We start from the raw sequence: 26,566 nt of genomic DNA on the forward strand, positions 1-26,566 counted from the left end.
ACCCAGCAAGTCGTTAACGTCAACACCGATCTGCACACAAAGTGTCCTTGCATCTCGGATACCGGGGTGAGACGGCAGGGAACAGGGATCTCTACTTGGCTCTTGACAACGCTGCGGTGTCGACCCCTCTCTTCAAATATGATCCCAGTTCGTTCACGTTAGCTTCCTTCCTACCACCATTGCTGTGGTTTGCATGCCCAGATGTTGGGGTAATTGTACCCGGGGGTGGGGTAGTATCTTCTGTTCCCACTTCATCCACGTTTCTCTGCTGCGCATGTTGTACCGCCTGCAGCTTTGTGGTTCTCACTTGCATGCGCTCGAGCCGGAGCGTAGATGCACAGTAATTGGCCATGGCCAGGACCGGGCGAAAATGAATGGCGAGGGTGATGCTGAACACGCCCCCTTGGCCAGGCCAAACCATCGCCGAGACGGTCCCGGCATTAGGCGCGCGGGCTAGTATAGGATGCAGCCTGGGATCTTTCTCCTGCAGAGCGTTTTGGGTGCGGGGAGACGAGTCGCTTGCAATGGATGGCATGCGGCGAGATGAGTCCAAAGTTCGGATTCCCTTGGCTCGAGGGTTTCCGAATCCATCATTGAACTACACTGAAGATATATGGGTACGAAAGGCAAAGCAAAATCTAGCAAAACTCGGAGGTATCAAAACACATTAGCCGGCCCCCATCGCCCCTTCGTCGTTGCAAGGCAGCTGAGTAAAACCCAGCCAGTCGCTTATTTTGTAAGACCAAATCATCCACCACGTCCATCCACAACACTGCAAGCCATGCTTGGTAGCGTTGCTTAGTTTCCCTAATGCTGGGCTCCCGCAATAAACCACGCTCTTCCCCTTACGCCGTCTTCTTCCACTGCAAGTATACGCCGATCAAAGAGCTCAGCGTGCCGGCGAGACCGACGATGCCGTCATCAAAGGCGACCCAGTTCAGAGCCGAAAGAGGCACCGTGAGATCGCAGAGGTCCGAGGTCAACTGCAGCCTGCTGGCAGTGCGCTCCCTGTACCAACGACCAGTCAGCGGTCGAAAACTTTACCGTTCAAGAAAAGAGCTATGGGAAGGGGGGAAGGGAATAGAGGGGGGGGAAAGAAGAGGAGGGGTGGGGGGGGGGGAGAAAGAAGGGAGAACAAAAAGTAAAGAAAGAAGAAAGAAAAAGTAAAGAAAGAAAGAAGAAAGAAAAAAAAGAGAGAAACTCACATGGCAATCCTCTTGCTCTCCAGAACTCCCTCGCCTTCCTTCCGGTCGACCTTGGCCTCGCGCTGCCGCAGCTGGTAGAGCGTGTACAGCTGAGCGACGATGCTGCAGGCGAGGCCGGCGGCCCAGAAGCGGTAGGCCTCCTGCTGGAACCGCTTGGCGCGGGCGCTCTTCTTGATCCCCGTCGCGTCCAGCAGCGTGGCCAGGTCCATGGTCAGGTAGCCGGCGTAGCCGAGCTGGCGGCCGACGGTGGCGTAGCGCAGGACCGGGTCGGTCCCCTTGGCGTCGGCCGCGACCGCGGCCGCCTTGAAGTGTTCCACGTTCTTGCCGGCCCGCAGCACCTTGCGCACCAGCCCGAACTGCTTCTTCATCGTCTCCCACGGCTGGATCGCCGTCGGCGGCCGGTTGGTGCGCAGCAGGTACCACGCGTAGAAGCGGGCAAAGTACTGCAGCGTGCGCAGCAGCTTGTCGCGGCCGACCGTCGTCGCCACGTACTTGAGGTAGTGCCCGACGGCCGGGTGGTAGACGAGGGCGTCGGCGACCATGGTGGGCGGGTTTGCTGTCTCTCTCTGCGCTTTCTGCGGGACGACGCTCGAATGCGCAGTAGTTTTTTTTTTTTGGGGGGGGGGGGGGGAAGAGAGATTCGGTTGTTGCTCCGGGTTGAAATTGATGCGTGTTTTCGGCTTCTGAAACGGTGGTTGAAAAAAAAAAAAAAGCGCCCCGCCGTCAGCTATGCCCCATGGACGTTATCGGGCGTGTTTGTTGGTGGACGGGTTGGAAGTTGAGACCGCGAAAGTTAAAGTCGGGTAGGATGTCTTAGTCGGGATGGCAGGAAGGGGGGAATGAGTGGATGAAGCACATGCCGAGGTTGCAGCATTGAGCGCCAAGCCGACATCGATGCAGGGAACAAGGGAGCTGAGCGGGGCTCCTCTCGGCTCATCATTCAGTTGGCCGAGTCAGTTCACAATACTAAGGGTTAGGGTTGTTGGTCTACTGTAGGACGTCAGACAGGTTCTCGCCTGTGGCACCCAGATTGAGAGACAGAAAACCATAATCATCAAGCGCATCATGATACCTAAATAAAAATGAAAAAAAAAAAAAAAAAAAACAAGTGCTGGACCCCAGTGTTACCAGAAACACAAAGCTCTAACTTAGATCACTCACACACAAACAAACAAGCAAGCGCATCGATTACAGCTTCGGCGCAGGCTTGACCAGTGCTAACCTCTCCTTCAACGTTTCTTCCGCCTCCTTCTCGATCCTCGCGATGAGTTCCTTGCAGGTAGGAATGTCGTGGATCAGGCCCATGACCTGTCCGGCGGTCCACACGCCGTGTTCGGGATCGCCGTTGATGAACACCTCCCGACCGCGCTTGCCGCTGACGTAGGGGGCAATCTCGGAGAACTCGCCCGTCTTGCTCTCGCGCTCGACCTTGAGCGCCTGCTCCGTGACCTTGTTGCGGTACAGGCGGGTCGTGTTGCGCCAGCGCCGCATGACCAGTGCCGTGTCCGTCTCTTGCGCCTTGACGATCTGCTCCTTGATGCTGTGGTGGACGGGGCTCTCGACGGTGCACAAGAACCGGGTGCCCATGTTGATGCCGCAGGCGCCGAGGCAGAGCGCGGCCGCGAGACCCTGCCCGTCGGCGAAGCCACCCGAGGCGATAAAGGGGACTTTGAGCGTCTGCCGCGCCCGGCCGAGGAGGATGAAGTTTGTGATGTCCGACTCGCCGACGTGGCTGGCTGTCGCGTTAGCGATGATCCCTCGACCTCGTCAGGGTTACCCACGGCATTGGGACTTACCCTGCGCACTCGAAGCCGTCGATGCTCAAAAAGTCGACACCAAGCTTGACGGCTGACTGGGCATGCCTGATGGTGGTGCATTTGTGCAGAACGATGCAGCCGGCTTTCTTGAGCTTGGAGATGACGGGCCCCGGCGAGTTACCGGCCGTCTCGACGATCTTGATCCCCTCGTCAATGGCAACCTGGGCGTACGCCTCGTAGTCTGGCGGAACAAGCGCCGGGAGCAGGGTGATGTTGACACCAAACGGCTTGCTCGTCAGCTTCCTGCACTTGCGGATCTCCTGGCGGAAACCTTCCGGGTCGGGCCAGATCAGGGCCGTGATGATACCCAGGCCACCCGCGTTGGACACGGCGCTCGCCATCTCGGCGGTTCCGACATGCTGTCTACGGTTAATGTCCAGCCACCGACAAGCAAAGGGGGTTCAACACCTGCCTGCATGCCGCCCTGCACGACGGGGACTTCATTACACCAAGAAGATGCGATGTCAGCCTCGACGTATGCACAGTTCGTCCGACATGTAGTTGAACATTGAACACAGCGTCCCGCATTTGACACGCATTTGACACGCTCACCCTCACCCTGCACGTACCTGCAATGCCGAGTCGGCGGGTCAACTCGGTGTCGAAAGGCATCTTCGCAGCAGCGTGAAGGGTGCACACACGCGGCGCAAACGCGGCGCAATGGGGTGGATCAAATGGCAACAAAAAGTCCCACGGCTGGAAACGTCTGCAAAAAAAGGTTCAACTGAGTTCCGGGACCCAGTTTCGGTCGCGATTCTAACGAAGGGAGAAGAGTCGGATAAGGGAGTGAAAGCAGGCGAAGGCTGCTTCAAATGGACATCGGCCGTATTACCCTCGGACTTGTAGACACAATCGTTATACGATGCGGCGAGGGGCTGTTTCCTCGGCCGAGGCTCCGTCCCAACCCGGGGGTGAGATGGAGCCTGCCGAATCCTGGGGTTGGAGAGCCGAGGCAGTCATCAGGACGACCATCCCCAATGGGTCAGGTGGAGACAGCACATGCCTCAGCCGAGCTGTTACGAATGAATAGTAATCCGTCCAAAAAAAGAGAGAGAGAGGTACTGGGCTGTTATACCATACTGTTCGGATTAGTGGTATTCGTATAACGGGCTTTCAAGACGGCAGAAACCTAAGGTCTTTGTAAAAAAGAATACCCGCTTTGAGATGCCGGTGCTTGGAAGTTGTCATCGGCTGGTATAGTACTCTCCGTACCAGGTAACAGACGCGGTAGTGTCCCTTACAACCTTGCCAGCTTCAGTGGTTTGACGCGCGATAACCACGAGGACAAGTAAATACACGTGCTGTATTCCGTAATTACATACGCTGTAATTACACCCTATTATGCCTGCTGGTCACGCAGGCGCGACGCGAAAGCTGCGGCAACGACAATGTGCAGATAGATCGCTGTCTCTCTCAAATATCGCCGCCATGACTGCCCCAGCCACGTTGGATGTCCAGGGCCGTTCTATGACGTACGAAGAGGCCGCCGAGGAAGAGTTCAACGTCCTCAGCCGCCTTGGGTATAGTGCAGCTCTCGAGACATTGGCCGACGACCTCTGGCGGCACAGAAAATCAATCGAGGCTCTGACGCGACACCACCTGGGACTGGGCAAGCATGACACCTGTGATGTCCTAGAGAGCCGCCACTGGATCCGGGGCGGCTTCAACATATGTGTCTTACTCAATATAACCTCGCCGGGCCGTCAGGAGAGGAAGGTTGTGTTTCGTTGCGCCATGCCACACAAGCTCGCTGAAGCAAGATACCCCGGTACGGTAGACGAGAAGCTTGGCTGCGAGGTTGGGGCATATGTCTTCATGCAAGAGAATTGCCCTCATGTTCGTATCCCCCACCTCTATGGCTTTGGCTTTTCCGACGGCCGCCAGGTGAGTCCGGGTTTAATAGCACCCCCCGAGGTCAGTAATTTCACATGGAAGCTCACAGCCTTACTATAGTTTACACATGTCTGCCACAGGCCATTCCTGGTTCGTATCTCACATATGGTCCGCCGCTGCATTTACCGCTTATTATTCGATCGGGTGCTCTCCCAGTACACCCGCAACGCAACCCACCACAGTGTCCCGTTCGCATACCTGCTGCTGGACCATATCAATCCTGAATCTGGGCAGATGCTATCAAAAACGTGGGACAAGTACAGAGACGATCCTGCTCGGAGGCAGAGACTATTCCGAGGAATGTCCAAGATCATGCTGTCGCTGGCGCGTCTCCCCCAGATGCAGATCGGATCCTTCCAATTCAATGGTGACGGCACCTTAATGCTGAGAAACCGGCCCTTGACTTGCTCCATGATCTTGCTAGAAAACGACGGCGCACCGAGGACGATGCAGATGAGCGACACGTACAAATGCACCGACGCCTTCGTGGCCGACATGATCACCTTTCACGACCAACGCTTTCTCAGCCAACCCAACGCCGTCAACAGCGAAATCGATTGCCGCGGCCAAATGGCCGTCATGACACTGCTCCGGGTCTTCTCGCACCGGTTCATCAAGCGGGAACACCGTTACGGGCCTTTCCTGCCCCAGCTCACCGATCTCCACGCTAGCAACATCTTTGTGGACGACGACTGGAACGTCACATGTCTGATAGACCTAGAGTGGCTCTGCGCGCTGCCCCGGGAGATGCTCAACGTGCCGTACTGGCTTACCGGATGCAGCATTGATCAAATTCGGGATGATCGCTACGTCGAGTTTGACAAGATACGGCGCGAATTCATGCACGTCTTTGAAGAAGAGGAACGTACGATGGCGGCCGAACAGGGACTTACCATCACAGTCTCACGTGTCATGCAAGAAATGTGGGACTCGAAGGGGATATGGGTTTGGCATTGCCTATCGTCTGTGAACGCCATGTACCTTCTGTTGGAAGACCACCTCTGCCCTGGACGCCTTCCCGTCAGTGTCGAGAAGGCGGTGTCGCAGTTTTGGTGCGAGGATCCGGATGCCGTGGTGCGGACGAAGCTAGCCGATAAGGAGCGCTATGACGAGCTCCTGAGGCAGGCCTTCGAGAAATGAGCGAATAGGATGGTGGGGGGTCCCTGCGTACACCCTTTCGGGGGCCGCGCAGCCATCCACGCGCACACATGGTTGGCCCTTGCCAGACCGTCAACGTCACTTCCGCCTGTACCGAGCCGCGTGTCACCTGGGCCCACATCCTGGAGGGATTCCGCACACTACGCCGATCGATCAAGATCGGGGATTCGGCCGGCAGCCTGCGGCGGCGAAGTGTAAGCCGCTTGCCTTACGGCCGTCCGGCCCGTGTGGACCCCGGGTGTTGCTCCGAGAGGCTCCCAGAACTTCTTTTCCCGGGCCAGTCGGTGGGGGCCGTTTGAGCCGGAAGGATATTCGCAATCTCTCTCTCGGAGTAGTCCGGACGAGCTGCCCGGGCAACTTCTATACTGACACTACTGTCTAGATCCTCCGCGCCCCTCGAGCTGCCGATAACCACTACATCATTGCGGTTAGTTGTGTGATGACTCCCAACCCACCAGCGTCGGAGTTGAGAGTTCCCACGACGCCGAGCCGAGAAGGAAAGGGCCAGTTAACCTCCAAAAGACCGACGATACGAGGTACACATGCACCATGCACCAGCACAGCACACCCCAAGTCACCCTGCGAGGGGTGCGCTAGCCGTCAAGGGCTGCCTGTGATCAGGTCTCATGAGCCCGCTTTGCCGCTGCACAGCATCCAGATGTTGGCAACCGTCAGTCATTGGTGAAACCGCTGCGAGAAGCTCCCAGCGGGCCGGCACCGCCAGATCTGTATCGACGCCGAGCTATCATCCTTCACTCCTCCGGCCGTCTACTAGCTCCGCGGCTGGAACAAGCACCATCCCCGGTCCCCGGTAATGAATGGCTGGAACCATTGACGGGCACTGTACCGCCAGAGTTTGTGGACTATGATGCCAGTACGGACATATCACTACGGGAGTTGAAGTTGCAAACAGTCGAAATCAAAACCGGACGGGACCGAAGCGGTTCGTTCAAAAGGGCCCTTTTCCCTCAGTGCCGGTTCGGCGGCGCAAAGGCTGCGTGCTCTGGCCCGTTAGTGGAAGCAGTGAAGAGATGCTCTGAATTTTTGTGGACACCAAACACGTCCACGTTTCTCTTATCCAATTACCGCACAGACAGCACTCCTGCAGCTTTCCGATTCGCCCTCTTCGCTCACGATCACGGGCCGTGCGGGCCAAAGTGGATAGCTCGTCCTTGATCCCGACAAACAACTGCATCTTGATGGTGACAACTCAGACGAACACCCTGCTCGTCTCGGGGTTCTTTGGCATGCGAACGACGGAGCTTTTCTGTCCAGCCCGTCGATGGTCGCTGTTGCGCCATTCCCGCTTCTTCTTGCTATCTGGGCATTTCTAGACCCCAAGACCACTTCACGCCTTATCCCTTGCATTTATATTCCTGGCATTCGTCTGTTTTGGCTGACCTTCACTACGGCGGAGTTGCTTGGTCAAGCGGGCGGACAGCTCATCGACGCGGCGCCGAAGCGGGTAATCTCCATTTTTCTTTACTTTTTTCGGGACCCTAGTTACTCGCTGGCAGGGGGGGGGTGTATCTTCTTGCTTCTTCTTTCTGCACACTTTGTCTCGACGTCCTCGTCACTAGCGAAACACAATGCCGGGACACGCCAACTCTCGGTATGCGCTACATCATGACTTCGACACCGCACCCGCAGTGCATCCCTGCTGCCTCGCTCACCGCTGGTAACAACGTCCAATTGTACTGTATTGTATACCCATTTATGTACCTTTGTACATCAGGCAGATACTTGCAACGTGTGCACATAAGTAGTGTACATGTGCTGTACCTCGTGAGTATACACACACTTTGCACCGGGGAGATTTCTGCCCTGTGTTCCCTCAATTTCCTTTCGGCCTGCAGTACCTACCATTCAGGCCCTTGCCATGTCATGGCTCCCCAAATTTTCAAGAGTCCCGAGGATACCGTGGCACCGTGTTCGTTGGAGACCGGTGACTTGGCATGCGCAAGCAGAGACCAAAAAGCAAAGAGAATGATGGTCAACAGACATCAAGAATAGAAAGCTTGTTTATCCACCGCCTCGAATGGAGACAAGTCGTTGCCATCCCAGACAGCCCACGGATCTCCACATAGGATAGCCGCCACGCCCACACAAGACACCGAAATATCTGATCTTCGCTTTCTCATCTGACCTGTCTGCTCTCTCCATCTACGCCGGGTGCAACAAAAGGGCGCTTTGCTCTTACTCGTCTTGTCTTCTAGGTCCTTTCTGTCCGTGGCCACGATGCACCATCCCGCCTGCTGCCCATGAATCAACTCACTGTCGCCCTGCGCCTTTGCGAACAAACAGCGCTGCTGGGAAGTAGCAAAGCACGAGACAACACAAACAGTACGGAAAGGTGTATGCATCTTAATTAAGCACACTGGATCTTCGAATCCATTTCGGCCACATCAGTCATACTCGCTGACCGATTGTTTGGGTCCCAAACGGTAACTGCGGCGGCGAATAGTCCCGAGATGATAAAGCTGATCTCCCGGGCACATACACCACTTCGTCGACTCCTCTAAGTACTCGATCATCAAACTCATTTGACAGAGTCTGTCCGGCCCAGGCGTTCGCAGGTCTCAGTAGCATCACCATCCACCCTGCCAGATTTGGGAGAGGCTGAAGCACACTATACGAACCAAACACGGACACAATGGCGTATTGTAGGTGGACGGACATGCTCAAGGGTACAACAACCCCCCTTTTCACCCATAACTGTCAACTCCCAAACCACAGACTAACCTGTTAACCATCACCGCTCACCCAGAAATCTGCCGTGTAAACAATATCGCGGAGCCAGAGTATAAGCTCTTCTCGGACAGGCGAGGTATGTTCTGTTTCCTTCCCCTGCTCCTCCATAGCAATTCTTGCTCCTTCTTCTTCTTCTCTCTTTTTTTTTTTTTTTTTTTTTTTTTTTTTTTTTTTTTAAAAAAAAAAAAGCCGCCCACTCATTCATTCCCTTACTTGCCCTCTACTTCGGAACTAACACCTATGCTTTCCCTCCATCTCAGGAGGCCGCACCGCCTGGTCGAGCACCGTATATGTGTCCGGCGCCCCGTACAATTCGCGCTTCTGGTACGACGGCCAGTACCTCCAGAATGCCCGTGAGGACGCCGCCGAGGTCGCTCTGAAATGTATTATGCCGGTTCTCATGTGCAGCCCGGCCAGCTCGCCCTCCACGAGCTCGACGACGCCCAACCTCGGAAGGCGGTACTGACGGCCTCGGGGTTGGCCTTTTTTTTTTTGGGGGGGGGGGGGGGGGCGGGGGTTGAAGTGATGGACATGTCTGGGGTAAAAGGGGCCGAAGATTGATCCCAGCCGAGATGATGGATGGGGCTCAGCAACAGAGACAGGCAGGCAAACGGGAAGCTTGCGGAGGGCGAGAGACCAGATGGCCGTGAAGCCTCTGTAAGACCATCTCGGAGGACCTTCTAGGCGACATGTGTGCTGCCCGGTCTCTCCTGCCCTCCGCTGCCGCCGCTCTTTGTTTGGGCGCCCTGTCTCTCGGCTCGGCCTCCTGCCGGCCTCTTTTCCCCCTCTGATCCATTTCTCAACCACTCTCTGACATCTCTCGCATGTCAATTCCCCCCCGGAGGCCTCCTTCGGGAACCCCCCTTCTCCTCGATATTGGAATTCCTTCTTCTTCCTGGTTTCCTGGTTTGGTGGCTATTTTGGCATGTCTCTTTTTCTCTACCTTTCCTCTTTTTTTAATTTGGTGGCTGATTCTTTTGCCCTTACAAGTTTGTACAATGCTGATACCACCGGGCTCTTTTTTTTTTTTTTTTTTCTTGCTAGTTGTTTCACTGTTTGTCTATCGGTTCTCTCTCCGATCTGGAGTCGACAGTACCTGGGAACTCTAACTCTCTGATTACTTGCTTGTTACTTTGAGCATTGCGCTGGTTTGGTTACTCTGCGTGCGGTTGGCACCGTTGTCTTTCCGTTTTGGCGGTAATGGGAGGTCACTGTCACGCATGCGAGGGGGTTCATTCCTGGGAAAAAAGAGGAGGCGACGTGTGTCTGGAGGATTTTCTCTCTTGTCTTCCCAGATTCCGAAGGATTCCTAGTTGCTTCTGGTATGCGAATCTTGTCTCATTAGTTGCAGTTGGGTGTCTGGTTCTTCGCTGGCGGGTTGGTCTGGTCCGTTTTACAGGGGTTGAGAAATGCAAGAGCGGTCTGCACACGCCTGGTCGGATGACCACCCGCTGCCGCGATATCCCCGGTGCTTTCGAGACAAGGACGCGGTCAGAAGCAGGCTGGGGTTTCGGATGATGGATGAAAAGGTTTCTCGAGGTCTTTTGGTTATTTGCATCGGCTGGCGGGCATTATGCTTCCTGACTTAGATTGCGAGGCTCGGCTGTTTTGGGATCGCTGTTTGCTAACTTTGCTTGGTTTAACTCGGCCGTGTGAGATGGGAATGACAAGGGCTCCGATGGCGGGCCTTTTCCCCACGCCTACAGTACTAGTATGGGACTGCTTCCTGTCGAGTTTGATGTGTTCAGAGCTGTGCATGAGTGGTGAAGAAAAGCATCGCCCGGCCAAAATAGGCAAGCCGGGCTGATTAACCCGGATGGTAGGTTGCGAGGCGATGGATCGATGTGGAAGACCCGTAAGGAAAAGGAGATGAATCCCACCGCCGCGCTCGCACTTTCACCGCCAGTGCGGGAACACCTCGAATTGTTGGGACGGGAGCTTACTTCTTCTGATCTGCCGATTTGCAGGAGCTTTGCTCCCGTTCACGATGCCCTGTCGGACCCAAGGGACCCAAGCTCCATTCAGCGGTGATATGGTAGGCCTGCCCGATGTCCACGTCAAAAGCAGCCCCGGCAGTCTGGAGGACGCAATTGTGGGGAGTGTGGGATCCTGTGGAACAGCCCAGCAGAGTAACAGTACTGCGTAATCTGGAAGATGACTACGCTAGTTATACTAAACTAAAGCGAGGCAGAGAGTAACGGCACCTGATCCCGTGACCGGCGCCCACAGCAGACACTACTAGCAGTGTATGCATGTATGTATGTATGTACTGTACAGGACACCAGGGCATCCATACGCCAATAATGGCGAGCTGCGGGCTACCCGTTCGCATCATGCAGTTGCCCGACCGGCAGTGCACTGTGCGCAGGTGTTTGACGCCGGAAATGAGATGCACTAACTCGACCCGAGTGAGAGGTCCGAAAGCGGTCAGTTTAGTGGGGCCCGGGGTAGTGTGGAGATAGGTAAGGTAGTTACTAGTAACTACACAGTAGTTATCAGTCTAAAAACGCGAGGTGTGTTTGGCGGTCCTATTTTCAAGAGTTCTTACATATACCGTACCATACCCCTGGAATTAGGCCAGAGGGAAAGAGAATAGAAGAAGAAGGGATAGAAAAGGAATAGACGGGAAAGTTACACCCCTAGGAAGGAAAACGAGTGCTGGGCAGAACAGAAGAAGGCTGATTGTCATGCTAAAGAGCAAACTACCTGAGGAAAAACTGGTTGTAGGTACAAAGCAGTGCTGTGAAGTTAGTTATCTTACCTTACCTTGGTGAGACTTCCAGGTTGTCAACTTTAGGCAGACACATCAAAGGGTAGTGATGAAACAAAGGTTTTCCTCGAGAAGTTTGAGAAACGAACCGGGCGATGAAGGGCCCGACAGACCAAAGGTATCCTAAAATGTTGACGTGGTTACCTAAGGCACCTTAAACGCAGCGCTCGCGCGCACTAAACACGGCCAGGCACCCGCTACACAAATGTTAAGGTAAGGTACTGCACCGCGACGGTGTAGCTGCTGCTGTGGAGGTCGAGCCAAGATCGATCAGGGTTGGGCAAGCATGATTGCGCGCTTGACCCTTGCACTCCCATGTCGCCCGGCTAAACCCCGGCTTTCTCTCATTTTTTCGAGAAACGCTCGCCTTGAAGCGCAAGCACGGCCGCGACAATTCGTATCAGGGTGCAGTTGCCGATCCCACCCACACATCAGCAACCATGCCTCCACGATTGAACATCTGGTCGGCCTGCAGAGCCCTTTCTCTGCGGACCCGACCGCTTGCCCAAGGGCCATCGCCGGCCGGGCCGGCTGCTGTCCTGGCGAGGGGACTGGCCGACAACACGACGCCGCGCTCGGCCAGCAACAGCAACTCGGGCGCGCAGCCCCCGTCCACGGTGCCGGACAGCGAACCACCCTACACCAGCAAGGAGAACGAGGAGGCGTTGAAGCAGCTGAAGATGATTGAGTACGGCCTGAACCCCCTTGACCCGGCGGTCGAGGGCCACAAGTTCGGGCTGCCAGAACTGCCGCTGCCGTCGCAAAAGCACACCAAGTACCGTTACGACTCGGTTGTTGCGCAGGTCACGAGGCTGTTGATGCGAGATGGAAAGCTGGCCAAGGCACAGCGGGTAAGAAAAAATAAAAAAATAAAAGAAAGAAAAAATAGCAAGGACCACGTTGCCAAAGGGGGGAAAGAGGAGACTTGAACAGAAAGAAAGAAATGTCGAGATGCTGACAGCAAGACTTTGTGCAGGATATGGCCATGATCCTCAACTACCTCCGCACATCACCACCGCCGAGGCTCGATCCGTCGAGGCCGCTCCTCCCGGGCGCCCCGCCGGCGCACCACCTGCCGCTCGACCCGGTCCTCTACCTCTCCCTCGCCATCGACTCGGTCGCCCCGCTCATCAAGCTTCGCGGCTTCAAGGGCCTGGCCGGCGGCGGCAAGTCGCTCGAAGTGCCGGTGCCCCTGCGGGCGCGCCAGCGGAGGAGGACGGCCTTCATGTGGATCCTGGACGTGGTCAGGAAGAAGAGGTCCAAGGGCAGCGGCCGGACCATGTTCCCGCACCGCGTGGCCGAGGAGATCGTCGCCGTCGTGGAGGGGAGGTCGAGCGTCTGGGACAAGCGGACCCAGGTCCACAAGCTCGGCACCGCCAACCGTGCCAACCTGACGCACCAGGGCGTGAAGGGCATGATCTGAGTCGGGGAGACCTAGCCGGGGCGTGTCGTTGGATGGGGGAAGATGGCATTGTTTGGCGTGGTGTTATGGGAGCTGCCATGGAGCTGTCCCGCAAAAAGAGAGCGCCGTTGTGGTTCATTTTCTCTCTTGCTTGTGGTGGCCGTCAAAGTCCTGTACTGTACATTATTTGTATGGATTATTACCCTTTTGCACCTTGTAATCGGCATCCTCAACCCCACGCTCTCCGACTTTTTGCATGTGTTGTGACACATTGACACACAACATAACACATGGACGCATTGCACGCAGTAGCGGAAGCCTTGGGCTCGATCTGTTGTCTGATGGGCTGCCTCACTGATTGAACGTGAGCCGACTCTTGCCGAGCGCGGCTGTGCTGTGTTGTCCCTAAAGTCAAACGGCATGCTACACGCGCATAGCTACTATGAGAGCGTGCGCGGGTAGAAGAGACATGCAGAGGATTTTGCCAGAATTGTTCCCATTTTCGGGTGAGAAGCTGGTTACCATTTCTTTTTCCGGCCTGCGTTTTTTTCGTCGATCACAGTCAGATCGTCGTCGGTTCTTACTATGTAGGTAGGACGCCCTTAAGCCCGAGACAACCGTTTGATTTGACCTAGCCCTCAGATTCCAGGATTGGAGTGTCGTTCTAGTGGCCGGGAACGGGACATAGAGCAGAGAAGCTATCCTGCACAGTTCTTCATACACGAGAGCAAACCCTCAGATGAAAGAAAGTAGCTGTTGTTGTTGTCGGCCACTGATCCATCCTGGATTTTTTTGTAGCTTCGAGGTCGGCTGCTGTCCATGATTATGTAAGTCCGTATGTACTACTAGTGGGTACTGTAGTGTATTGTGTATTCTTGTGTAGTGTAAAGGCAGGCAGGTGGTTTCGGCAGTGTGTGAAGGAGCACACAGGTGTTGTATGGATACTACCTTACATACATAGTAAGGTACCTTTATTCCCGTACGGAGGACTCACCGTTCAAGCTCCCCAGGCAAGGCCCACCTTTGAAAGCCCAGAAGGGCCTAGGTCCTCCAGTCCCCCACCCCCCGCACGTCATGCGGCGGCAGGTGCTCTGCTAGGTGCTTGGAGTGAGGTGTATGCGCATGGAGAAATCCGCCGATTCCAACCCCGGATACTCTGCATGGTGTGCACGGGTTTGTTTCCATGCCGTGTTTTGTCGAGATATCGAGCGATAATCTTCGCGTCTCGAGCCACCAATAATTTGCACAGTCGAAAAGAACTCGCGCTCGCATCTTAAGCCCCCACCCTACTGTGTACTGCCAACTCAAGAGGAGCCGACGGCAGTGCTGCAATTCCAAGACTGTGAACCCTGCTGACCTCGCAGGCGGTGTCTTGGTCCCTCTTGGCGAAACGGAGCCCAGGCTCTGCGTCCTCTACTATAGGACCACACATCTTGGCAAGCGCTAGGCATCCTTCTTGAGGCGGAAGGAAAAGAGCTGGGCTGAAGGCCCCGCTATGAACCTGAGAGCCGACAAAGACCGTAGGGTTCGCCTCGTTGCAAAAACGAGATGCGACTTCGCCAACCAACTTCATTCTCACGCCAGCCTTATTATTTCCTACCCCGTTGACGACCGTGCAACGTCAAGCAGCCGGGGCCCTTATCTCGTACTTTGCCGGCCTCCTGTTGGTTGACACACAAACTCAAACCCCTCCCACGCACTGCGCAACTCACCAAAACGGCCATTCTTCTTAGAATACACACACCCCTACACGCACACACACACACACAAACATACACACACACATACACACACACAGCCAGCTACGGCGTCCCGGATCGGAACGCTGCCCACCATGGAAAAGCGACCAGCAATGTCAATGGAGGCGATGCTCGACGAGGAGCGAAAAGAGGTGCTCGCGCTTTTGGAGGGGTCGTCGAGCTCGCGGCCCAAAGCTTCCCCGTCGCTGGACGGGCGCTCTCCGTCTCCCTACACCCCGCGCTCTCCCGTCCGCAGCATGCTCGATATTGGTGATGACCCTTCCCCTCCCACGCGCCTGCACTCTGCAACCTCCCGAAAAAGAGTCCCAGTACTAAGACAGAAGCTTCGTGTGTAGCCCCCGTGAGGAGTATGCTAGATGTGGATAGCCCCCGCCCGCAGCAGATCCGGAGCATGCTCGACGTCGACGGCCCATCGTCTGCCGCGAAGCAGGTCCTAAGCACGCCCTCGTCCCCCACCGACTCGAGTGCGCGCGCCAATGCTGCCGCCGGCGGCCACCCAAGGAGCATGTCCGACGCCTCTCTCAAACCCAGGCCTGCCGACTTTGGTCCGAGGCTAGCGCCGGCTCGGCCTGATCCTACTTCCGAGTACCAGTTCTCTGGCATCATCACCAACAACGTAGGCCAGGCTCTGCCGAAGCGAGTCACGCAGGGCGGCAAGCGGTCCAGCGCAATGTCCGAGATCATGAGGGGCAACGACGTCCCTGGCCTCATGCTTCCGGGCGACCGGGGACGCCATCTGTCCGCAAGCGGGCCGTCAATGCGCCTGGGTAGCAAGTCAAAGTCGCCCACAAGCCGCCTGGGCATGCGCTCGCACTCCCCCCGTGGTCCTCTACTCCGCAACCTGAGTCCCGCCGGCCGAGCGGTGCTCAATGACCCCGATATTACCGACTACACCAACGCCTACCGCCGTCTATCGGACGCCGCTTTGGCACGGTCCGGGGGGAGTCTGTCGGAGCTAGGGAGACGCAGGAGCTCCAACTACACGGCCGGAACCGGTAGGCTAGCCAAAGACTACCTGGGCCCGGATGGCGAATTGCTTGTCGAAGATAGTAGCGAAGACAACGGGAGCTCATCCGGCGAGGAGGGGCAGCGGGGGAGGAAGACCGCTCGGCCGGAAGCGACCCCCAAAACGGAGGGTACCCGGCGGGAGGTTAAGAGTCTGTTGGCGGCAGCCGAGGAAGAACGTAGGTTTTTACGGGCGGGACCAAGGCATGGCACAATAAAGACGGCTAATCGCGCTGGAAAAAAAAATATATTTATAGGCATCCAAGTGGCATCTCAGCAGCCATACCAGTACCGATCACTCCTGGACGAGCCGGAGATTACGGTGACGAACCCGTCGGGCGAACGTGTGAAGCACAGTAAACCAGTCATCCACCCCAACACCAGCTTCGATGACCCGCCCGGGAGCGGGGTCAACACGCCCCTGGACTCGGACACCGAGGCGGACCTATCCGACATTAAGAGAGCGCAGAAGTTGTCGTTCGCCATGACACAGATCATGGAAACCCCCGAGGCGCACCGGACCATCCAGATCATCACCCGAGGCGAGTACTCCAAGCTCGTCCAGGAAGCCGAAGAGGAGCACCGACCGCCGCGGAAGTACCTGGTAGCCACGGACCTGAGCGACGAGTCGACGCACGCTCTGGAATGGGCCATCGGCACCGTCCTCCGCGACGGCGACACCCTCCTGGCCATCTACTGCGTCGACGAGGAAACGGGCATCGGCGCCAGCGACAACGCGCAGGTGCCCGACGAACCCAAGGCCATGAAGGAGCAGGCGGCCGCCATCAACACGGTCGCGTCCAGCAAGACGCCCGTCACGGGCAGCGGCACCATCCTGCCCTTGCACAACCAGCGGGGGCCCGGTTCTGCCGGGGCGGGAGGGACGACGGCCACCTCGAGCGCGTCACCCACGCCGTCGATCGGGAGGGAGCGCACCAAGGCCGAGGAAGACCGCTACAGGACGGTCCAGACCATCAGCGAAAAGGTCACCAAGCTGCTGCGCAAGACGCGCCTGCAGGTGCGCGTCATTGTCGAGGTGCTGCACTGCAAGAGCCCAAAGCACCTCATCACCGAGGTCATCGACCTGGTCAACCCGACACTCGTGATCCTGGGGAGCCGCGGCAGGAGTGCTCTGAAGGGGTACGTTCTTTCTTTCTCTTCTTTCTTTGACGGCTGGGGCAAAAAAAAAAAAAATTGGTGCTAACGGGGCCTATCTATCTAGGGTCATATTAGGATCCTTCTCCAACTACCTCGTCAACAAGAGCTCGGTGCCCGTCATGGTGGCAAGGAAACGGTTAAGGAAACAGAGCAAGTACAAGCATCTCCCTTCGACGAACCAGATCAACAACATCAACAACCCGGCAGCGAGGAGCCTAGCGAACGCCAAGATCGATTGAAATATGGATGTGAAAGCGTGATGGGAGCTGCGACCGGCTTCTTCTTACCAGGCTTGAATGGTCGGGGTGCAAGAACGGCGATGAAAAAGAAGTCGAGAGAAGGGCTAGGGGACAGCACAGATGTGATACTGGGAAAGACGGGGCATCGGTGTACTGGCGATGGGGTTACTTGGTGCATTTATCTTTCGGTATGGTCGGAATTTGCGGATTGCAGTGTATTATTCCGTTTTTTTTCCGTTCTACTTCCATGATTTTCTGGCTTGGGTTGGGTGATCTGATCGTGCTTGAAGAGGAAGGAGGTGGTGTGCTTTTATCGCTTGACGACTACTACAACAGCGAACCAGACCGGGTTAATTAATGATGGCATGGTGATCAATAGAAACACATTCAAGAAGAGACAAGGCTCTCTGGTTGCTGACGGCGGTCTGGTAGGAGCAACCTACGCAGCACGCACGCAGATGTTGTTGATAACCAAAGCAAGGCCTAAGGCAAGTTGTACTCGCAAGAACACAGAGAGATCAGTGGGATTCCAGTTTTCTTCTTAGGCAGCCGCAGCCCCGTTTTAGACCTGCAGTTCCCAAGTATTTCTTATGATCTGATTGAACTATGAATTGCAGACATTCAACACACAGTAACTCCAACCCAGAACCGCGAGCGCAACCATCCGAATCCCAGAGAATTTTTGGTTGAACCCAAGGCGCTGAAGCCTCTCCTAAGGAAATTACCACGGTCTTTGGTTTGTTTATTTTATCCCTCCTCGTTTGAAAGTCTCCCGCGATAACTTCCCATTCAACCGTTGGGATAGTGAACACTGAATGTCCAGCCAAGCCACCGTTTCTCCAACTTGTTACTCGGACCTGAGACACCCTGTGGGTCAAAATCACCTGCTCCAAGGTCGATCTGTCCTTCTCCCCTTGTGTTGCCTCAACGTTCAACGTTCCTCGTTCCTGCGTCCCATGGGCATGAACCCACCAGTTCCCGAGCCCTCAGCCCAGAATGCGGGGCGATGATGGTACGGATTACTCATAGCGGATTGCCCCTTCCGCCGATACACACCTAACTATTCAACGCCCATACGCCAATACATCATACAATGCTGCGTCAAGTACGGAGTATCTCTTCCATCTGGCCTTTTTGGACCTTTCTGAGCTGCAACGTTCGGACGAGCAGAGACTAACATACTGTGTAGGTTCTGGACGTCGGTCACGTCACACGAGTGCAAACGCCGCATCGTCTCGATAATCGTTGACGAATCGAAACAGAGGACTCGGCAGGTGGAGTGGGACTCGCCATGCTCTTGCCGCCCCGCTCTTGGCAAGGGACAGCGGGGGTGGAGTGAGGTGGGCGTTGGATGGTTGGCCACGGGGCGAGTGCCGGCGTGAGGTGGGGCGGCCTTGGACAGCTTCCCAGCCATTCCTTTTTTCGAGGGCCGCTCCCTGGTCCTGGTCCTGGTCGTCGTTCGGTCGCAACCTGAGAGAGCGGGATGCGACCGGCCTCTTTCCAACTGCGACGCCATGCAACCGGCTCATCTTTGGGGACTGGACAACGCACACTCTCGGACTACGGACTACTCGTTCGCTTCCGAAGAAGTGAAGAAGTGCGCCACAAGAAAATCGCCGGTGACATGCGACTCTCTTCCTGGACCCATTTCACCATTCCACTGTCCTGCGCTGGTCCGGAGAGTTCCCTGAAGCACAGTGTGTGAAATCGCGCCGACCGTCGACTAATTCAATCGTACGGAGGATACACTACGGTTTACTTCACACATCAAACCGTTACCTTACTGTGTACGAATACACGGGCGATTCTCAAACCCCTCCAACCCCCCCCCCCCCTTATGGGCACTCCGCAGATCGCAACCCATAGCACACCACACATCCATCCCTAAGAGGGCATCGCGCCGACCGCCCGATCGGCCCGCCCCTCCCGCGCATCGCAGCAAACGGACCACCCCCCTTGGCCGGCCTCACCCCGAGAGTCCGGTTGTTGGGATGCAGTCACTCTTCAGCGTCCACAACAACGTGTCGCTCATCAGCATCACCATTGCGCCGAGTGCCTGGGTCGCTTCCTTGGTGCTCTCCCTGGTCTTTATCTTCCTGTATCTGCTCTACCAGCCCTCACCGTCCTTCCGGTGGACCAAGCTATCTAGGCTCAGCCGCCGCAGGCAACAACCCAAGCCCGCGCCGCCCATCATAGAGGAGGAGGACGACGGGGACGACACTGTGTCCGAAGAGGAGCCGCCCCGACGACGACACATCGAGCACACGCCCCTGCCGCCTCTGCTTACCGATTATCCGTATTATCCCTTTGACGGCGGCGTCTTGAGCCACAGCAGTCGCAAAGGCAGCGAGGCGAGGGAGAAAACGGGTCGCAAAGAATTGGTGCGGAGCAGCGACAAACGAAACAGCAGCAAGAGCGGCAAACAAGCCTCAACCAACGAAAGTGGGGGAGGAAAAGGAGGAGGAAGAGGAGGCGGAGGAGGAAAGGGGTCAAACAGCGAACGTAACACCTCCAAGAGCAACCACCACCGCCATGGCGACATCGACGACGAAGACCACGACCCTCGGCCCGCTCGACCAGCTCGACGCGTCACTGGACGACTTCGCGCGCTCGATTCGCAACCCGAACCGCCTGCCGTTCGGCTACCAGTCGGCCCACTCGGGCTTCCGGAGCGACGACCCGAGCGAGGCGGACGCCTCGGACTCGGAAGCATCCGCCGGTGGCTACAGTCCGCCCGCCTGGAGACGCCTCGGCAACGGCGACCGCAGCAGCGGCTTCTGGCGGAGAGGTGACGGCCTCGCCAACATGTACGACGCGGCGGACGACGCGGCCGATGACGATGACGACCTTCTTGACGGGCGCGCGCGCGCGAGAGAGAGCAGCCCGGAATACGAAAGCGCCGACGAGGGGGACCCGATCCTCGCGCAGGCCATCAGGACGAGGTTACCGACAGGCAGTCTGTCGCCCGAGAAGGGGGCCAGTCCCGAGCCGGAGTTCCACCCGGCCCAGCAGCATCTCATAGATGAGGTAGTGAACATTAAGCGGGAAGACGATGATGGCCGCTTGGCCCTGAGCGACCTGAAGGATGAGGCGCTCGCGTCAAAACATGTCCCAGACAACTGTAGGTCCTCCCTTGTGCCTCCCCCCCCTCTCTTCTCTCTTCTCTCTTCCCTCTTCCCCGGTGACGCTGCTTTCAACGATGGCTTGGCAAGTACTAACATCCCGCTAGTCATTCGCTTCGCCGTTCGAGCAGAGGTCCAGCATCGGACCGAACCCATCGAGTTGGCCATCAACTTTGTCCGCACCACGTTCCACGCTATGACCAGGTCGTGGACTTCCATGTTCTTCTCCTTCATCGTCGCCATACTGTCGTATGCAGCGCTACGATGGCTCTCACAGCCGGCAGCGATGCGGCCAGTCCCCGATCTAGTCAAGGTCGCCGGAGTCGCCCGCTCGCTCGAGCCTCTGATCTACTACTCCGAGAACGGTATCCAGCAGGTGGGCGACCTACAGGCCACGGGGGTCGCGGTCTGGGATCTCGGCGAGAGCGTCCGCAGCAGTAACCTGACCTCGGCTCCGATCATCGTCAAGGAGCTCGACGATCTCAGCGAAAGCCTCAAGACGCTGGCCATCGAACTCACCAAGTTCTTTGCCAACGTCGACGGAGACATTGACGGGTACGTCATCTCGCTCCCCCCCCCCCTCTTTTTTTTTTTTTTTTTTTTTTTTTCCTCACTCCAACTCTCTGGGTCGGTCCTTGGTTGAATTAACCCCTTGCTTTCCATCCCGTAGCATTCTGATCGTCATGGACTGGGCCCGCCGCGAGCTTCACCAGGTACAACATCTTCCGACCCTCCCCTTCTCATTCGCCTTCGACAACATCCACAACCTCCTCTCCAACGCCGGCATCCTCGAAAACCCGCACACCGGCCAACCGACCCGGCTCGGCGTCCTGGCAACCTCCCTCTTCGGCTACTCTACGCCCCAGCGCACCAAGCAGGCCCTGCAGCGCACCTTCAACGAGTTCCTCACGGTACTCGAGGACGCCGTCTCGTCCGAGCTCCAGCACTCGCTCGCGCTGTTCGCCCTCTTCGAGGCGATCGACCACCAGTTCCTCAACCTGGCCCGCACCGTCATCCGCGAGGCCTCGCTGCAGGACGAGGCGCACGCCGACCTGCTCTCGTCGCTCTGGACGCGCATTCTGGGGCCCAAGGCGTCCGAGGTGGCCAAGTACGAGCGCAACCGGGAGCTGCTGCGCAACGTGCGCGAGAAGACGGTCGCCAACAAGGGCATCCTGGTCGAGCACAACCACAAGCTGCTCACCCTCAAGGCCCAGCTCGAGAACCTCCGCCGCAAGCTCGTCTCCCCGCTCGTCCGCAGCGTCAACAGCAGCACCCTCACCCTCGACGAGCAGATCCGCGGCCTCGAGGTCGTCGGCGCCCACCTCGAGGACGTCCGCATGCAGCAGAAGAGCAAGCTCTTCCATACCCTCTACGGGAGTGCCGGCAGCGGTAGCGGCGCCGCCAGGTTACCCCCCTCCCCGGCGGCCGCGTCCATGGGCGGGAGGCGGTTCGCCACGGCCGACATCAAGGATGGAAGCGGTTAGAGTGGTGGTGTAAGGAAGCGCTCTAGCGTTTCTTTGGTATTGTCCCTTTCTCTGCTCTCTCTCCCCCCTCCCACACCGTCCCCTCTTTCACAAGGCTTGAAAGGGAGTAAGCAGTGCCAAGAGAGACGGGAGTATACTAACCAGGAGTTTTGAGGTTGTGCTCTTTTTTATTATTTTCTTTCCGGGTTTCTAGGGCGAAAAAAAAGGCGTCATATCTTGTGTTCAGGGTTGTTTGTTTCCATCTTGTTCTTCTTGGAGCGGAAGGCTTGGGTTTGCTGGGCTAAGCTACTGCTATTTCTTTCAGATATGAGGGGATGGAGGATGGACCGGAGCATATGGAGTCTCGCATTCTTGGATCTGGCGCATGCAGTGGGTTAACAGTCCGGAAGAGCGACAGATTACTTCCATCTAACTCTACTTCACTTGTACCGAGACCCTGCGGTCGTCAAGGTGCACCCGGATAGTTGCTTGGTCCTTGGCATTCTCAGCCCTCGGATCAGTACTGGCTGTGAGAGTAGGTTAGCTGCCATGATTAGATGAATATGTACGTACGTACATCCTGTCCGTACCACCTACACATGAGGTTAGTTGGTCATTATACAATGCGGAGATGCAAGCATGGCTTGACCACAGGGTGAAGCGGTCACGATATCGACACGACACACACAGGCCAACCAGATAGCGCGTAGATAGATGTAAAGCTTTGTATTAGCTAGTGCCTTGTTTAGGATTGAGTCTGGTGGTTCACGCAGACAGACACAGTCGCAATCATGGATGCCCTTAATCAGGGCTGCCAGGAGTGCGTCGCTTAGCCTGCTTTGTCCCTCAAGACTGAGCTAGCCGGCAGGATACTCGTGACATTCGTAACCGTAACGCCGTGTCGGCCATCAACACCTCCGCCCACTCCACAGAGGCGGCCGCCCAGGACCATGGCCCTCACCCCCCCATCATAAGCAAGTCTATCAAATACATGATCATGACATAGCGATGTCATAGCAAGATGCCGCGATAACCCGTCGCTGGAGAGGCTTTTGTCTCCTATAGCCAGATCCATCCGATGCTGACCTCATCCTGCCCGCATCACCAGACTGGAGATAGATCATGCTGCTTCCAAGCTTGGTATCAAAACTTTTCCCAACCGATCAGAACTGAAAGGAAAAAAAATGAAGAAAAAAGCGCATCAAAAGGCGAGAAGCTGGCGAATAGTGCCCTAAGCCTTCTCCTCGGTCTTCTCCTCCTTGGGCTTCTCAGCCTCCACCTCGCCCTGGGCGGGAGCTGAGCCTTGACCGGCAGCCTGCTGCGACTTGACGTACTCGTCGTAGACAGCCATGGCCTCGTTGACCTTGGCGACAAGAGCAGTCTCGTCCTCGAGCCTATCGCTGGTTAGTGGCTTCTTTCATGATCGTCACGGCCAAGCATCAACTTACAGATTTACGAGCTCATTGTTGTCCATCTCCAGCAGCATGCCAGTGATCTTGCCAGCCAGCTCTGGTTGGAGGGCTTGGATCTTGGGGAAGAGATTCTCTCCGAGAATCTGCTTCTGCTGCTGGGGGTTGCTGGTGGCGGCGAGCTGCGACTGCAGGAGAGAAGTAGCATTAAGCTCACCAGCACCGCCAAGAGGACCGGCAGGAGGCACGCCACCGCGGCCAGCGGCAAAGTTGCCACCGCGGTTAGGGCCGCCACGACCACCGATTGCGCCATTCTGAGGCCTACCATTAGGCGGGAAGCCAGCCATGCCAGGGCCGCCAGGCATTCCCTGAGGAACAGGCATGCCTTGCATACCCCGTCCACCGGGCGCGCCACGTCCGCCGAGGTTGGCAGCCTGCTGCTGAACCTGCTGAATGGCAGCGAGGAACTGCGGGTTGGTCGGCTGACCATAGGCGCCAGGAGGGAACTGGCCCAGAGGATAGAGGGGAATCTGCTGAGGAGGGATGGCGCCACGACCGCCCTGCTGAGCATAAGGCGGGAACTGACCTGGACGGCCGCCCTGCACGGCAGGCATGCCGAGACCCGCCTGAGGGAAGGGCATGCCGCGACCGCCGGGAGGCATGAAGTTGGGCTGCTGGCCAGGAGCATAGTAGATAGGGGCCTGCATGTACTGCTGCGGCAGACCGGCCTGAGCGGCGGCTTGCTGCATGCGCAGTTGGTTGCGGGCCTGGATGCTAGCCTCAAGCTGACTCTTGCGGACGTCCTTTCGCTGAGCGAGGGCGACATAGAGCGGCTTGCCTTCAACCATGCGCTGATTCATCTCGGCAACGGCCTTGGTCGCATCGTCGGGGTTGCTGAAGCAGACGAAGCCGAAGCCCTTGCTCTTGCCCAGCTTGCGTTCAGGCTTCTTTTCGGTCTTCTTCTCACCCTCCTTAGCCTCACCGTCCTTCTCGCCCTCCTCCTTGCCCTCCTTCTTGGCTTCTTGCTCGCCCTCCTTCTTGTTCTCCTTGTCCTTACCCTCCTTATCCGCAGAGTGGTGATGATCCGGGGGGTTGTCGCGCATGACCTTGGCCGAGGTGATGGGGCCAAACTCGGAGAACATCTGGCGCAGCTTGTCATCGTCGATGTCGTCGGCCAGATTCTTGATATACAGGTTGACGCCTTGGTATTTGTTGGCCTTCTCAGCGCGAGCGGCCTCGTAAGATTTCCTAAGCTCCTCCTCGCGCTCGTGCTTCTTCTGAGCACGACCGACATAGAGCTCCTGACCACGGAACTCCTTGCCATTGAGCTCCTCAACAGCCTTGGCGGCACTGTCGTGGGTGGAGAAGTTGACGAAGCCGAAGCCACGGCTCTTGCCCTCCTGGTCGCGAGCGAGGGTTGACGACGTGACCTCGCCATACTTGGAAAAGAGCTCGCGGAACTCCTCTTCAGTGACCTCGAGGTTGATGTTCTTGACATAGACGTTGGTGTAGTTGGCCTTCATCTCCTCGAACTTGCTCTGGCGGTCCTTCTTGGGGATGTGGTAGCCAACGTAGACCTTCTTCTCGTTCAGAAGCATGCCGTTGACGTGCTTGATAGCCTGAGCGGCGGCTTCGTCGGTCTCGTAGTGCACGAAACCATAGCCCTTGGAGTTGCCGTTCTCGTCTTGGGCCACCTTGCAGCTAAGGATGTTACCGAAAGCAGCAAAGGTGTCGTGAAGCGCCTTGTTGTCAATCGCAGTGTCCAGGTTCTTGATGAAGACATTGCCCTGGCCGGTCTTGCGCAGAGCGGGATCGCGCTGGGACCACATAATGCGGCAGGGGCGGCCCTTGATCAAGGTGTAGTTCAGCTCTTCGAGAGCCTTCTCGCCATCGGCGGTCGAGTTATAGTTGACGTAGGCATATCCGAGGGAGCGACGAGTGACAGCATCACGGCAGACGCGGATCGAAGCGACGGAACCAATCTGGGAGAACAGCTCAAAGAGCATGGCCTCGGTCACAGAGGGGTCCAGTTCGCCGACGTAGAGAGACGCGGAAGACTGAGGATGAGGAGCAGAGGAGCTCGGGGTAGGCCCAGCCGTATCGGGTTCGGCAGTCTGGGACTCGCCAGAAGCCACATTGGAATTGATGGCAGGGGCCCGGTTATCGCCACCGTTGAGGTTCGTGTTGGCGAGGTCAGCGGCAAGCTGGTCAACAGCGCCAGGAGCAGCGGGAGCGGCCATTTTGACAATTGGGTCTGGAACGGGGGATATGTCAGCGGGTATGGTCTCGAATTCGACGGCTGGAGCAGTAGAAGGTATGCGATCTCGAAGGTGTCCTTGATCGCAGAAATGGAGTGTTGCTCAATCGAGAGCGACGCACCGAATGCTCAAGCGCAGAAAGTGCCACGGAGCTACGCAAATACCGTGCGCAAGAGAAGCGACGGCAGACAAAGAACGAGGACTGCGGTTAGCGCCTCAATTCGGTTTCTTTCTTGCGGCGGAAAGAAAGGTCTCAGTTGGAAAACCGGTCGGGGGGCGTCTTCCAAAAGAGATGTTGCGGATTGGATTTGGCTTTTTTGATTTTTTTTTTTTTCTTTTTGGTGGTTTTGTTCTGAAGATCGATAGTTAGGTATCGGGATTTTTTTTAGGCTTTTCAATTTTTTTTGAGAAAGATTTTTTGATGAGGAATCAGAAAAGAAGTAGACGAGAACAGAACCAGTGACGGTTGTGCCGAACTGATCTGACTCTTTTCTGAAAAAAAGGTTGTGGAAAGAATCCGGTAACAAAGGGTTTTTGATCGTTCGATGAAGAGGAAAGAAGAGGGCATGATGGCTCCTGCGGAGACAGATTTTTTTTTTTTCTGCCACTGGCAGTCTGTTGCGCCCACAAAGCGGAGAATATCGAATTATGCGAGCGATACGTTCCAACTACATCTGAATGCCAACGGCTCCGTTCGCACTGTAATTGCCTCTGACAGCATAGGACTCTTATAAATGGTATAAAGAGTTTTCTTGGGCCAATTATGTCACTTGGACTTGACCTTCGCAGTCGCCGCTTCTCGGTAACTGATCACTTGAACATTCATCTATCGAGGAGACTTGTTGCGTTGTTGGCCACCTTGACACTTGGACATGTGGGAGGATTGTGGCGGGCAGTGGCGGGGTACGGAGAAGTACCCAGCTTATCGCTAGTGTTATCGGTGGGTCCCGCAGTGACGGCCTGCTGCTGACGACTTCCGTCATCAGTGGCAGTGGCATCTAGAAGGAGCTTCGAGCTTGAGCCAGGCACGAAGCAGGCGTAAGCGGCACAAGATACCCGAGCCTGTGGTCCTGTACTCGGTGAATCTGCACCAACCCTGACAAGTTTGGTTGGATTACCAGCATCGTGTTGCTTTATCAAAGCGCTGCCAACTCGC

General features: G+C 56.5%; 8 protein-coding genes across 8 annotated transcripts; 5 read left to right on the top strand and 3 right to left on the bottom strand.

The window, feature by feature from the left end:
• Nucleotides 1–758: 758 nt before the first annotated feature.
• MYCTH_2306949 (uncharacterized protein) lies at nucleotides 759–2,053 on the bottom strand. The gene is made up of 2 exons (XM_003664238.1): nucleotides 1,206–2,053; nucleotides 759–1,008 (listed from the first exon to the last, which is right to left on the bottom strand). Exons 1-2 carry the CDS (start codon nucleotides 1,745–1,747, stop codon nucleotides 846–848), a joined length of 705 nt encoding a protein of 234 aa, XP_003664286.1. The 5' UTR covers nucleotides 1,748–2,053; the 3' UTR covers nucleotides 759–845.
• A 164-nt stretch (nucleotides 2,054–2,217) lies between these two features.
• MYCTH_2306954 (uncharacterized protein) lies at nucleotides 2,218–3,959 on the bottom strand. Its single transcript, XM_003664239.1, has 4 exons — nucleotides 3,592–3,959; nucleotides 3,435–3,460; nucleotides 3,002–3,381; nucleotides 2,218–2,937 (listed from the first exon to the last, which is right to left on the bottom strand). The coding sequence occupies exons 1-4, from the start codon at nucleotides 3,632–3,634 to the stop codon at nucleotides 2,394–2,396; spliced, it is 993 nt and encodes a 330-aa protein (XP_003664287.1). The 5' UTR covers nucleotides 3,635–3,959; the 3' UTR covers nucleotides 2,218–2,393.
• A 443-nt stretch (nucleotides 3,960–4,402) lies between these two features.
• MYCTH_2306955 (uncharacterized protein) lies at nucleotides 4,403–6,284 on the top strand. Its single transcript, XM_003664240.1, has 2 exons — nucleotides 4,403–4,906; nucleotides 4,976–6,284. Exons 1-2 carry the CDS (start codon nucleotides 4,451–4,453, stop codon nucleotides 6,053–6,055), a joined length of 1,536 nt encoding a protein of 511 aa, XP_003664288.1. The 5' UTR covers nucleotides 4,403–4,450; the 3' UTR covers nucleotides 6,056–6,284.
• A 2,000-nt stretch (nucleotides 6,285–8,284) lies between these two features.
• MYCTH_2306956 (uncharacterized protein) lies at nucleotides 8,285–9,317 on the top strand. Its single transcript, XM_003664241.1, has 3 exons — nucleotides 8,285–8,760; nucleotides 8,841–8,900; nucleotides 9,085–9,317. The coding sequence occupies exons 1-3, from the start codon at nucleotides 8,727–8,729 to the stop codon at nucleotides 9,288–9,290; spliced, it is 300 nt and encodes a 99-aa protein (XP_003664289.1). The 5' UTR covers nucleotides 8,285–8,726; the 3' UTR covers nucleotides 9,291–9,317.
• A 2,432-nt stretch (nucleotides 9,318–11,749) lies between these two features.
• Nucleotides 11,750–13,251, top strand: MYCTH_2306960 (uncharacterized protein). Its single transcript, XM_003664242.1, has 2 exons — nucleotides 11,750–12,445; nucleotides 12,571–13,251. Exons 1-2 carry the CDS (start codon nucleotides 12,035–12,037, stop codon nucleotides 13,015–13,017), a joined length of 858 nt encoding a protein of 285 aa, XP_003664290.1. The 5' UTR covers nucleotides 11,750–12,034; the 3' UTR covers nucleotides 13,018–13,251.
• Nucleotides 13,252–14,749: 1,498 nt separating this feature from the next.
• On the top strand, nucleotides 14,750–17,341 carry MYCTH_2306961 (uncharacterized protein). The gene is made up of 4 exons (XM_003664243.1): nucleotides 14,750–15,005; nucleotides 15,092–15,940; nucleotides 16,019–16,901; nucleotides 16,984–17,341. Exons 1-4 carry the CDS (start codon nucleotides 14,831–14,833, stop codon nucleotides 17,156–17,158), a joined length of 2,082 nt encoding a protein of 693 aa, XP_003664291.1. The 5' UTR covers nucleotides 14,750–14,830; the 3' UTR covers nucleotides 17,159–17,341.
• A 1,880-nt stretch (nucleotides 17,342–19,221) lies between these two features.
• MYCTH_2306964 (uncharacterized protein) lies at nucleotides 19,222–22,293 on the top strand. The gene is made up of 3 exons (XM_003664244.1): nucleotides 19,222–20,279; nucleotides 20,388–20,835; nucleotides 20,951–22,293. Exons 1-3 carry the CDS (start codon nucleotides 19,691–19,693, stop codon nucleotides 21,762–21,764), a joined length of 1,851 nt encoding a protein of 616 aa, XP_003664292.1. The 5' UTR covers nucleotides 19,222–19,690; the 3' UTR covers nucleotides 21,765–22,293.
• A 160-nt stretch (nucleotides 22,294–22,453) lies between these two features.
• Nucleotides 22,454–25,660, bottom strand: MYCTH_2306966 (uncharacterized protein). Its single transcript, XM_003664245.1, has 3 exons — nucleotides 25,532–25,660; nucleotides 23,192–25,406; nucleotides 22,454–23,137 (listed from the first exon to the last, which is right to left on the bottom strand). The coding sequence occupies exons 2-3, from the start codon at nucleotides 25,390–25,392 to the stop codon at nucleotides 22,975–22,977; spliced, it is 2,364 nt and encodes a 787-aa protein (XP_003664293.1). The 5' UTR covers nucleotides 25,393–25,406; nucleotides 25,532–25,660; the 3' UTR covers nucleotides 22,454–22,974.
• Between the last annotated feature and the right edge of the window lie 906 nt (nucleotides 25,661–26,566).

Source organism: Thermothelomyces thermophilus, chromosome 4 (assembly GCF_000226095.1).
Source record: "Thermothelomyces thermophilus ATCC 42464 chromosome 4, complete sequence".
Lineage (NCBI taxonomy): Eukaryota > Fungi > Ascomycota > Sordariomycetes > Sordariales > Chaetomiaceae > Thermothelomyces > Thermothelomyces thermophilus.